The 12,719-nt window shown below is 39.3% G+C and overlaps 1 protein-coding gene across 4 annotated transcripts in view; it reads right to left on the reverse strand.

Annotated features, from left to right (window-relative positions):
• elna (elastin a) overlaps nt 1-11,888 on the reverse strand; it is a 79,909-nt gene extending 68,021 nt beyond the window's left edge. For all 4 annotated transcript variants that reach the window (XM_084418125.1, XM_084418127.1, XM_084418126.1 and 1 more), the window contains exon 1: nt 11,612-11,888. In XM_084418125.1, the coding sequence (XP_084274251.1) occupies nt 11,612-11,687 (76 nt within the window). In that variant the 5' untranslated portion in view covers nt 11,688-11,888. The remainder of the gene's footprint in view (nt 1-11,611) is intronic.
• Between the last annotated feature and the right edge of the window lie 831 nt (nt 11,889-12,719).

The following is a 12,719-nucleotide window of genomic DNA, read 5'->3' on the forward strand; positions in this document are numbered from 1 at the left end:
ATTGTACTTACTCAAATGAGTAATATTAAGTTACTACATGTACTTACAATATAATTACAGATATGGTTAGTTACTTGTAATTATGGATAATTTACTGTACTGTACTTTACTGTATTTACTTACTATAATAAGTACATGTAGTAATGTGTAACGTGTGTGTGTGTGTGTGTGTGTGTGTGTAGGTGTGTCTTTGTGCAAAAAACTTTATTAACATTAGGTTATAAGTAAACCTCAGGGAACATATTAAAATAATTAAATTAAATCCATGTAATGACCCCTTTAACTATGTTTAGTATAATGCAATAGAAATTTAAGTATAAATCGTTAATTTTCTTTTTTTTAATGCTAATATCAGCCAATTTGCCATCTCTAATCAGCTATCTACCCAAATAATTTGAATGACCATAAAGGCACACGAATGAACGGTACTACCTGAAGTTAACTCTTATCAGTATATGAATTTCAAAATTGACTGTGCTGTTATGAAATCATCTTATGACGTAGGGACAGTAAATAAATCAAATTGGTCATTTACATTCATGCATATATGACTTTTACTGATATTTTAAGGCACAAATAGAAACATTTCCTTAAAATGACTGAAAAATATTATATTGGAAATAATTGAATTTCCCAACTAAAGCAGGCCGCAGAATAAAACAAAAAACATGTAGGTATCATTTCGGTTACACTTTACAATAAGGTCTCATTTGTTAACAATAGTTAACTAACATGAATTGTTAACTATTGTTAACTAACTGTTAACTGTTAGCTTAATTGTGAATGAATTAATGAAACCTTAATGTAAAGTGTTACCAATTATCCGGTAACACTTTAGAATACTGTTCCTTCATTAATGAATAACTACACAGGAACAAATGAGTAACACATTATTAACATTGTAGTAACTACTATTAACTAACAAGAAACTCTGATTAACGAATTAGTAAGTCATAGCGTTCAGTCGAATGTGGTAGTTCACTATTAGCTAATCAGTAACTACTATTTTTCATACCTCACTGAAGACTACTAAGAACTACTATATACAGGTTCATAATTAATATTAATAATGCATAATATATAATAAGGTAATGGTATAACTCATTAGTAATTAATCAAGTGTTACTACATCCTTCTAAAGGAACTACTAATTATTTGGAACAGTATTCTAAAGTGAAGATCATGGGAACACACTAGTAATGACTAAAGTGTTACCAAATCCATTGGAAGGAATTACTGTTCAAAATCTTACAAAAATCTCAAAAGCTTACAATGACTTCAGTCAATATTAGATAGTTATCATGTTTTTCACTTTAGAATACTGATCCAAATAATTAGTAGTTCCTATAGAATGATGTAGTAATACTTGAGTCATTACTTGTGGGTTACCATTACCTTTTATTTTAAATTATGCATTATTCATGTTAATTATGAACCTGTAGATAGTAGTTATCTGGGAGGTATGAAAAAAATAGTAGTTATTGATTAGCTAATAATGAACTACTACATTCATCTGAGCGCTATTACTTACTAATTTGTTAATCAGAGTTTCTTGTTAGTTAATAGTAGTTACTAGAATGTTAATAATGCGTTACTCGTTTGTTCCTGTGTAATTATTCATTAATGAAGGAACAGTATTCTAAAGTGTTACCAATTATCCTTTATTATATATTTTTTTATAATAAATGTTTCTAATTGTAAAGGGCAAATCAAATCAAATAGTATGTTTCTGTTATGAAAACTTGCATCTGTTCATTCTACAGTGGAAATGTTGCTGTTTGCACACATGAAATGCACACTCGATTAAATATTAAAGAAAGAAAGAGCTGATGCTTGTCAGACAATGAGCAGTGTTAGAGTTCAGTGGAACATTTGAGGAACAGTATGATACTGATCTCCAGTGAAAATATAATCGCCTTTCGGCTGGTTGGTGAGCGCAGAGAGAAGCTCCGCCCTCTGAACACACTCTTTAGCAGGACAAGAGGTGACAGATCACCATGGCAACCATGTCACAGCTTCCTATCAGCATCAAACAGAGGATTTCCTGTCTCCGTTTGAGTGGTGAGAGCGAGTCTGTTCTTAGATACCTGACTGCAACATGCCAGGACTCGGTCGTCCTCTGTGACCTTTAGAGCCAGCCGTGCACTGTGCAGTGAGCAACACTCTAACAACCTAACCTGAAAATCTCTCATAAAACACCAGAGTTAAAAATACAAATGTCTTGCTTCAGTTCTGCTTATATGTGACTCTGGATCACAAAACCAGTCACAAGTTACAATAGCCAACAATATGGGTCAAAATTATCGTTCGGATATTAAGTAAAGATCATGGTCCATGAAGATATTTTGTAAATTTCCTACCATAGATATATAAAACATTTATTTTTATGAGTGAATGCGGCACAATTGCGAACATAAATGGAGAACTTTAAAGGCGATTTCTCAATGTTTTCTCAGTTAACAAAAAGCTATTATGAATGCTTACATACGTGCAAATACAAGAAGCCAGAATAGAAGTTGGCATCAGGACCGTTTTGTGTTTAAAGTAGAAAAAGTGTGACATTTATAACTGCAGTCATAGTCCAGTGCATCTGCTGTTTGCCTTTTCATTACGGCCCTTCATAAAGACACAGATTTATTAGGGAATCACTGATGAAACACTGCGATTTGGAGAAATCTAAATTATATCAGTAACGTAATTCACAAGGTCATAAATTAATACATGTTATAAAGCTATGAACGGTCATTCAATTGACGCACAGGGCTGTTTTGGTGACTTGTTTGGCAAATAAATGACTGACTGGTATTCAATTTACACATTCTCTATGTGGGACTTGATTCCCGTCCAGGTCACGGCTAATTAACACATTAACGAACGCATGACTCAGAGCACCTCGCTCCATTGCAAAATGACTGGCAGGTTCAACTACAGAGTTACTTGGAACATATTAGCTTGTTTTCTGGATTAGTACTTTATTTCTTAACCCTCTATGGTACGGTGTTGCCTCCAGGCAACATAGTCTATTTTAGCTTTTTTGTATAAAAACATAATAAAATGTAATTGTTCAATGCTCTCTAAGGGGAGGGGAACTCAAATACTAACCAAAGAAAATGCAAAAGAGTGGTCACATGACCCACAGGGGTACATTTAGTTCCCTCTTTCAACACATGTGCACATGTCACATGGCTCCATATTTTCTCCACTGAAAAGGGCATTTTTCACTAATTTCTGTCCAAATAATCAGCCACAAAAAATCAGAGTCACCTTCATTGGTAAGTAAAGAAGTATTTTCAAAAAACTTTACATTATATATCATCAAATTTATCATAGGAAATTACATAAAACTGCTTGTTGCCTCGAGGCAACATTGTACCATAATGGAATCACATAAGGCCATGCCAGGCATACTACGTATGAATACAATTATATTTTATTTGTAAGGAAAAGAGTTTGAATTATCTAAATGTATCTGTATTTTTGCAAACTGAAAACTTGGCATGGTTCGACGGGACATTTGGCCACTATAGTGGGTAATCGGACAAATAGTGGGTTCGTGGGAAAGGGGCGTGGCTTGGGAGTGGTCAGCGGGGGTAGATGGGGTATTTGGCCTCTATAGTGGGTAATCGGACAAATAGTGGGTTTGTGGGACAGAGGCGTGGCTTGGGACTGGTCAGGGGGGTCAACGGGACATGTGCCTACTATAGTGGGCAATTGGACAAATGGGTTTGTGGGACAGGGGCATGGCTTGGAGCCGGTCAGGGTGAACAGGACATTTGGCCACTATAGTGGGCAATTGGACAAATAGCGGGTCCATGGGACGGGGGCATGGCTTGGGACAAGTCAGGGAGGGTCAACGGGACATTTGGCCACTACAGTGGGCAATCGGACAAATAGTGGGTTAGTGGGATGGGGGCGTGGCTTGGGACAAGTCAGGGAGGGTCAACGGGACATTTGGCCACTACAGTGGGCAATCGGACAAATAGTGGGTTAGTGGGACGGGGGCGTGGCTTGAGACCGGCGGTGGGGTCAACAGGACATTTGTCTACTATAGTGGGCAATCGGACAAATAGAGGGTTAGTGGGACTTGTAGGGGTCTCGTATTTCGGGGGGTTCCCGACGGGCCCCTGGAGGACCCCACACAGGTCATTAGGTCGGCCGGGGAGGTCTTCCAAATGTTTGATCTTGCTGTTGTTGACGCCTGGCCTTCATATTAGGATAATGTTATAGTGATTGTAAATGTTTTACCTTGACACAGCATGTTTTGATGTTTTTTAATGTTTTGATATGATAACTTGATGATATAATGGTTTGTAGTACTTGCGTTCCACGATGGTACAATGTTGCCTGAGGGCAACAGCTGGATAATAAATGTTACTTTTTATTAAATATGAAATGTGTAATTCAATAAAAACTTGATAAATCTGTTTATTCAAGTGTTTAGTTAAATAAATTGATGTTTTCAATAAATATATTATTTTTTTTCTTCATGAAAATGTCAAATGTTTCAATTTGTCCATTGTGGTACAATGTTGCCTTGAGGCAACAAACTTATAATTAATAAATAAATTAAAAAATTATGATAATGTTTATTGATATTGCTATAGTGTCAAATTTTAAGCAGGAAAAACATAACAAATATTTTTTTTCTCACTGATATCATAATGCGTACCATAGAGGGTTAACTGTTAAAATACAGTACGTCTTAAAATAAGGCCAATTAAAAGAGAAGTAACGTTTCTTAAAGGAATTTTGCAACACCACTGCAGTTGTGCATGCGATAAATCATTTTGACATATGAAATAAAACACCTTTATTAATTTCCTAATGAATGTGAATGCACTTATTTGAACACGGCACAGCAACGTGTGGAAATGAGAATGCAGATTCTATATGATTATACATCTATACTACCAGTCAAACATTTGGATACAGCTACTCATTATTACTATTTTCCACATTTTAGAATAATAGTAAAGTCATCAAATCTATGAAATAACAAATAGAAGAATGGAAATGACGTAGTGACCAAAACCCTTTTAACTAATTGTGACCTTCTTCTTAGTCTAGATTGCAGCAGTCACTCTGAACAATCATCACCCAATTTCATGAGGTGCATCTTGGGATGCTTTTGAATGAGTTCCCATGTTTGCTGTTGCTGGCTGTCATTGGCTTGTTTCCTTCACCATCCATTACAACTTATCAATTCCAACAAAAAAAAATCAATTCAAATGATTGTTTTGTAAACAGATTTGACCTGTCCAAACTTTAGACTGTTAGTGTACATGCGTACAGCACAAGCTGCAACCCTGTAAATGAGCACGGGTGACTCCTGATAGAATTCCGTTCGTGAGGATTTTCTACAAATTATAATGATTTTGTAGTTTTGTTTTCATATACCTGTACATCCATGCTTTTGAACTCAAGGACTGCAGGCTTAGCTGAGCATGTGGTAGGTAAGCCTACATTTTGTCACATCTTGACACTAGATTCCTATCTTGCAGAAAATAAAAAGGAGGATGACGAACGGCTGAAGGATGTGAGCCTGAGAATTAGAAGAGTAAATCTCTTTGATGGGAAACACCCTTCCCTGCTTTCCTTCTCCTGGACACGAGCCGAGCTGCGGCGTCTCACAACTGTGGTGCAGAGAGAGCGTTAACTTTGAGGAATGCAAAGGCAAATAAACATATGATTCACAGACTGTCCTACATTTTTCAAGTCCATTTGAAAGGTGAGATGGAAGGCTGATTAGCCTCTATTCTCCCTTGGCTGAGAGGGTCTCACCTAACCTGACAAACAATACAGACAGAGATAACTGCTTCATTTTTTTCTCTCTTCCATATAACAGCACAAGCCTCCTCCAGAAAGATCACATCCAGCAAGATTTGAAAGGCTTGAATCTTGTAAGCAGCATGAGCAATGGGCTATGAAACCGTTTCTCAACCCTGCTCCTGAAGGACCCCCAACACTGCACATCTTCTTTGTCTCCCTAATCAAACTCATCTGATTCAACTCATCCGCTCATTAGAAGAAACCCCAGGACCTGAAATGGGTGTGTGAGAAAGAGGAGACTTTTAAAATGTGCATGTTGGGGGTCCTCCAGGACTAGGGTTGAGAAACACTGTGCGCTCCAGCGATCTCTACAAACCGACAGAAGCACACGTCGGTTGGTGAATTTGCCATTAGACATGCTTTACAGATTTCATATGGACGGGATACACCACAGATTCCACAAAGTTTAAGCAAACGTTGAGCTGATTGTTCCAAAGTTTTCAATCAAAAGAAAAGAAACACTGAAAATGAGGATGCTGTTTATTCAAAAACTTGTAAATGTATTTAATGAGCAACTTGTGGACACTTTGCATCACATCTTTAGAAAGAATATGACAAACTGTATACCCTAAAACCCAAACTGATTTTGGTGTTAATAATTAGAACATATGATGTCAACGAAAACACACAAGTGGACTAATATAATAGTCCACTTGTGGCCTTCTGCCGGCCTTCACTCTGTGGCCTTCTGCCTCATAACTGAATGAAGACCAGGGAGGAGGAAGATCAGATCAGATCAAGCACTAACCTCATGACCAAGCACATTCCAGTCCATGTTCTGTTCCAAACAGAGTCTGTCTAAGACACTGGCTGGTCTGAAAGATATTCGGGCTGGTTTCAGATAAAATAATTTGGTTTAAGTGCAGGTCTTTGTTTAAATCTTGGCTCTGTCTCCTCTTGGTCGAAGTCAACAGGACACTCACTTTGACGTTTACCCTCACTGGAATTTGTGGTTATAGAGTAAATAACATTCTAATGCGCAAATCGGGAAGTACAGTGGCGCATTGGTTCTACAATTCTAGGAAATATGAACAGCTTTATAAGAAAATTCCTTTTACTGTAAATAAGACCATTGAAGCTGTCATTAACCCGCTTGAATTGCTGTTAACACCACTATGAACAAAGATAAACATGCTATCTACCCTAAGCACTTCCCTTTTAGTGTGTATTCAAAACCTAAGTAAGACTGGTCCATATTCAAGAGCACTTCTAAGAGACAGACAGGTCGATTTTAAATTCTAAAACTCACATGACACACAGTTCACACCACCTTACATTAAGCAGAACAGCCTTTATATCTGATGATTTCCCAGCAATGCCATCCTGTGATGGACCGGCGACCGTTGGGTATATGAGAGTGTGGCAAGTGAGCTGTGTTTCAAAATGCCAAAGATGGTAGATAAACTGTCATATCTGTTAACGTCCTCAGACTGTGAATGAGGGGGAGATATAAATGAATGTAGCTAAATGAAGTCGCTTATCTTTGCTAGCATTCCTACAGAGCTGCTGCCAACACTGCAGGAGCCCAATAGAGCATGGCGTTGAGAGCTGAGGTCACGATGTAACGCTCTACAGAGGCCTATTCTGTCTATACAAGGCCACTTAGAGCATATCACATCAGTCAACAAGTACATATGTTGTATTGCTAACTGAAGAGCAGGAAACATGGGAGGTATTTCAGGCTACCCGAACCAGAACAAGGGTTCAAATGGGATGGCTATGATTCATATGTACTCTGGACTATTGCTCTATTTCAGCAGACTTGCTCCGTTACTATTTGTAGTGTGCTTTATCTGTTATCCTACAAAAACCTCACTGTATAGCCAGTCTCCAGCATGTGTTGTTCTTTAGACAGTGGTTACCTTAAAGGCAGGGTAGGTGATTTGTTCTAGAAATATTTTTTGTCATGCTTGTTGAAAGTCTCTCTCTTCACATCCTGCTAGCAATCACTAAGTTAAGTGGTCTATATGTATATATATTGTCTGTGGAAGGCATAGGACCATAAAATGTTCGTCCAATCATTGCATTCGTTCCGAATGTGCTTTGAGACACGAGGTAGTTTAACGCCGTCTCTTCTGATGCTTTTGTTAGCTACCTGCTGTACGCGTTCATGTGTTTTGAAGGAGGCGTGGCTTTGGAGACGCTCTGAATCTGGGTGGGATCTTATGCTTTCAAAGCTAGCCCGCTATTGCTAGCCTCTCCAACAATAGCCTACTCTATCTTTAACAAGCATTGTTTTGCTGGTGAAAATCATGGCTGTACTGCCACGAGCGAGACCAGCACCAAACACAAACTGGCTTTAGTGCGTGGAAATAATAGTTATGCATTGTCTATCACAGGCATTACAGTTTTAACAGCGGCTCCAGTCAGCAGACAGCATGGCAAATGCTCCGTTCAAATCCATCAACACGCCACTAGACATACCACGAGACATTAATTCCTTTCAGGCGAGTACAGCCAGCACTGGAAAACAAGATCTCCAGGATGGAGTCCAGAAAGGCGCTCCCAGCACACATTTGCCATAAAGCACCTCTGGAGGAGTTGCTAATCAGATTGGGAATTTGTGGTGGGGGGGGGGGGGGACAATTCATCAAGATCCCGTCTGACAGCCGAGGTGTGCCATCTGATCTGGTGGTGATTTCATACACCTTCAAGTAGAGCCAGCCGAGTGTCAATGAGGAGGAGACCTAATGGATTGAACTCCTCTGATGTTCCGAGCCAGAGACTTCCGCCAAGTGGTGCCTTTTAAAATGCGCTCCCCTTATTTCAAGCTTTGCTGTGTGAAAGTAGGGCTTCTTAATTCTTACAAGACTAGAAGGAAGCAAGACCTTGCTTTACTTTACTTTCATCTGGCCCTGGCTCCTCCTCGCGCTATGCGAGCATGTCATTTATAGCGATTGACATAAAATAGCCTAATTATTTTGGCTGTGGCAGAGAGACCGGTGCCCGTCTGCAGCACAGCACTGCACTGGAAGCATTTGCACTAATAGCAGACCTGTAGCTGTGTTTGAAGTAATGGCCGTTACCCGATACAGTGCACAAAATGATTGGTTGTCATACGGTTACATGTATGACAGACTTTTGAGAGCTAAATTATAAGAGAAGGAGGGGGAAAACTTGGCACTTGATAATTGGTACTTCCACCAAGGACTTTCTGTTTTGTATGATGTGGCTGTAACTACTTAGGTATGCTTACACAGTCAATCAAAAGTTTAGATACACTAAACTTAATGCCAGCTCCAATAAAGCAAACAGACTCTGTGATCCCACAGAACCATTATTTAACCGCAACAGTTATTGCATACTTTGTAACACTATATGTTTTAACATGAAGTGTCATGGTGGGTGCTCTTGTGCCCTTGGATAAAAGCTTTCATAGGGTCAAAGCAGTGCATGATGTGAGCCTTTTGGCTCCAAAATGACATTCCTTCAGCTCTGACAGAGGCTGTTCCATGTGTCAAGACTATTTAGCAAGAAGGGAAGAAGAGAGACATTTAGGTTTTGTTTAACCCATGGCAGGAACAGCAACGGTGACATTGTAACTTCCCAAGGTCCTGAAATTCCCACCTGCCCCATAACTCACTCACACCAGTAGAGAAAACATTCCACCTGCGTGAGCCGTCCAAACAGACTCGCAGGCTCTGAACCTCTGACATTTTTGGTAACTGTCCAATACAGAGGACATTTGATAATAATGCATCTAGAAAGCGATTTATGCACTGCAGACAGCACTGAGCAAACTCTCTATTGGGTCATGGGGATCGACTTCAGCCATACACCTTATCCTACAAACAGCATTACCTTTTGCTTAGAGTTGGTCTTCTAGAATTGGTTTGGCTGTTTGATAGATGAACGCAGAGAGGGTGAAACGTAATTTCTAAACAATTTCCCCATTCACGGCTATGACAGTTTTCATTCTCTGTACGCAGATATCACAGGTGCCTTACAGACAGGCATAGGATGAACAGACCAGTGATTTGGCTACACTTTATTTCATTCATCCACTTTTGATATTCTGCTAACTATCTGAGTAACTTTGCGACTGCCTGTCAACTCTCTTATTAATGAGAGTTAGCTGACATGTTGTTGCAAAGTTACTTATAGTTAGTATGTCTAAAGTGGACCATGGAAATAAAGTTTTACTGTGATTTGTTATGGAGCTTGTGACATATGGAGGAAATAGCAAAGCTGTTTTATGGCTACAAATTCATTCATTAAAATGAACATACCAGACTGCTGAAATTAAGATGCGGACCTGGTGGCTTTTATGGAAAACATATCACAATTGCAAATCCTCACAGGCAACAAGAGCAGTATTTCTCCGTAATAAATTCATTCAGCATCAGTGAGACGTTGCTGAGAGAGTTTTTTTTTTTTAGGAACAGCCTGGAAACACATACATCAGCAAGTGCCGAAGAAAGTATTTTTGTGAAAATAAATAAATCATTGTGAAATACTCTGGCTTTGTTTGGAAACTGGGAACAGACCCCCACATCCTTTCCAATCACGACTAAACATTGCACAGACGCACATCCAAGAACATCAAAACAACTGCAATTTAATGACGGGGCCAAAGCGGAGTTGGAAATTTTTTGATTTCCCCCTCTTATATTGCATCGCTCTATACCACAGTTTTGTCCTTCGTACTTGCAAAGTCAGACTCTGAGCAGACAGCAACCGCATACGCTGTCGGTGACTAGAGCCAAATACACTGACCTAATAGGCACTTGCGTGGCTCACTGGACATTGATGTCCACCGGGATGGTTTTTTATTTGTCAAGTCTACAAAAGCTGACAGAAAGAGTCCAGCTGTAGTCTTCAGAAATGCAGTACACATGAGCTGTGTTTTCGATTAACAAGCTGATCACAACCATCCCCATCAGCTTAGCAAAGTGCTCTACGATCGAGGGAATGGCCTTCAGGAGAAACAACACTCACCACATTCATATTCCCAGTCGAGCATTCTGGCACAAGACGCATGAGAACTAACGCTAACATCTGTAGCTGAGATAATGTTTATGACAATTCGTTGTAAAATCTCTGCAGCCTGCATTTGGTGGTTTGTACAACCGTATTTGGATGCTGCAGTTCAGCTTAATGATGTAAACCATCTAAACAACTGTTTACAATAACTTATATGCCTCTGTGATGTGAATACGTTGCCACAGAAGTTAAATATATCAGTCGTGACTGAACAAAGCACTGCTTATACTCTATATACAGTATACTGCCACTGAATCCTATCTTAATTTTCTCAAAAATAAAACATCTATCTTCTTGTTTGAAAATGACCTGGATGTTATTAGGCAAAAGAAAGACATATGAACCATGTGAATGTCATCACTCCCGAGTGTTTCCCATTAATGTGGACCAGATTCCTCAGTAAACAGGCATAGTGGTAATGCTCAAGATCTGAGGGATGCCTCTGAATTGTTATTGATATATATTCATGCATTGTAGACTCTGGAAGATGTCATCGCTTTGTGATATTGTCACCATGCAAGGCATATGTAAATGTAATAAAATTCATTACACTTAATGCATGACTGCTTGCATGTTATTAGTATGCTATCACCTTAAGTGAAAAGGCATGACTAAAATCACTAGACCACATGACCACCTGCAGTGCACGACGAAATTTCACTTTCTACACACTGCACACTTCTGGTTTATAAACATATATTTGCAGGTAAAGTCACTTGGGAAGACCACAGCATCACTTATGTGCCATTAATGTTTCTCAGGATCTCCTAAATGAGCCATCAAAGTTTACACCACCTACCTCCTTGCAGCGAAGGACTCAGATGTATGGTGAGGAAGAATCCGAGAAGGAGCAACGCAGCCCTCCTGTTAGCCATCTCGCTCCAAAATGCACTGGCCCTCCCCGAATCAGCCGGTTTTATTCTCCAAGAGCTAATTACCACTTCAAAAATGTCTGAAAAAAAATGAAGAGGGGAGGAAAAAAGAAAATGATACTGGACACGACGTAATTAAGAAAGGGCAAAGCTGTTGGTTCGATGGATCATTGCACTTTTTTCTCTTCTGTGTCTGGTGTTGCTGTTTTTATTCTGGTCACTCCTGCCAAAAAAGCTGAGTGCTGCCAGAGAAAGAAAGAGAGTGAGAGTGAGTGGAAGAGAGAGAGAGAGAGAGAGAGAGAGAGAGAGACATGCAGGGAGGAAAGACAGGAGAGAGGGGAGGGAAGGACGAGAGAGAACAGGAGAGACAGGGAGAGCAAGAGACCTTGCTTTCCCACTCTCTCGTCCAAGAGGAATTTCACTGTCTTGCCAGACATTTGCATGGACTTTAAGAGGACTACACGTTTTTTTATGCGAGCAGAGGAATAAAACAAAATAAGTTCTTGGATAACAATGTTCACCCCATCCCTGGGTTTCTTCCTTACAACCACTCAAAAAAAAAAATCATTGATCCTCAACTAGTTACAACTTTTCTCATTCCTGTAAAATGACGAGTCTTTTTCAACAGCCTCGACCAATGTTTGTCTAAGAGACTTTGGGGAAATTAAGCCCATTTGTTCTGTGAAGGGCATATCGAAAGCTTTGTAATGCATCTGTTACACCTGCCAGGAATAACTGCAATGATACTCATTGCATACAGTATGAACATGTGACTGCTTGCATGTTATCTGTAATGAAAGACATTCATTAAGCATTTCAAAAATGCACAAGCTGAAAACAAAATGAATATAAATAACGCGTTAGTGGGTCAGGATAAAAAAAAAAGAAGAAGAAAAAACTCTTTCTTCTAGTAACTCTTGCTCAAAAGAGAAACAATCTGGGCAGCCACAAGAAAGCAGACATGCTCATAAACATGAGTATCGTGCACTTGTGATGAGTGGATGAGGGTCAATAGAAAGAAAGACACTTGATGGA

This window comes from Rutilus rutilus (genome assembly GCF_951802725.1).
Source record: "Rutilus rutilus genome assembly, chromosome: 9".
Classification (NCBI taxonomy): domain Eukaryota; kingdom Metazoa; phylum Chordata; class Actinopteri; order Cypriniformes; family Leuciscidae; genus Rutilus; species Rutilus rutilus.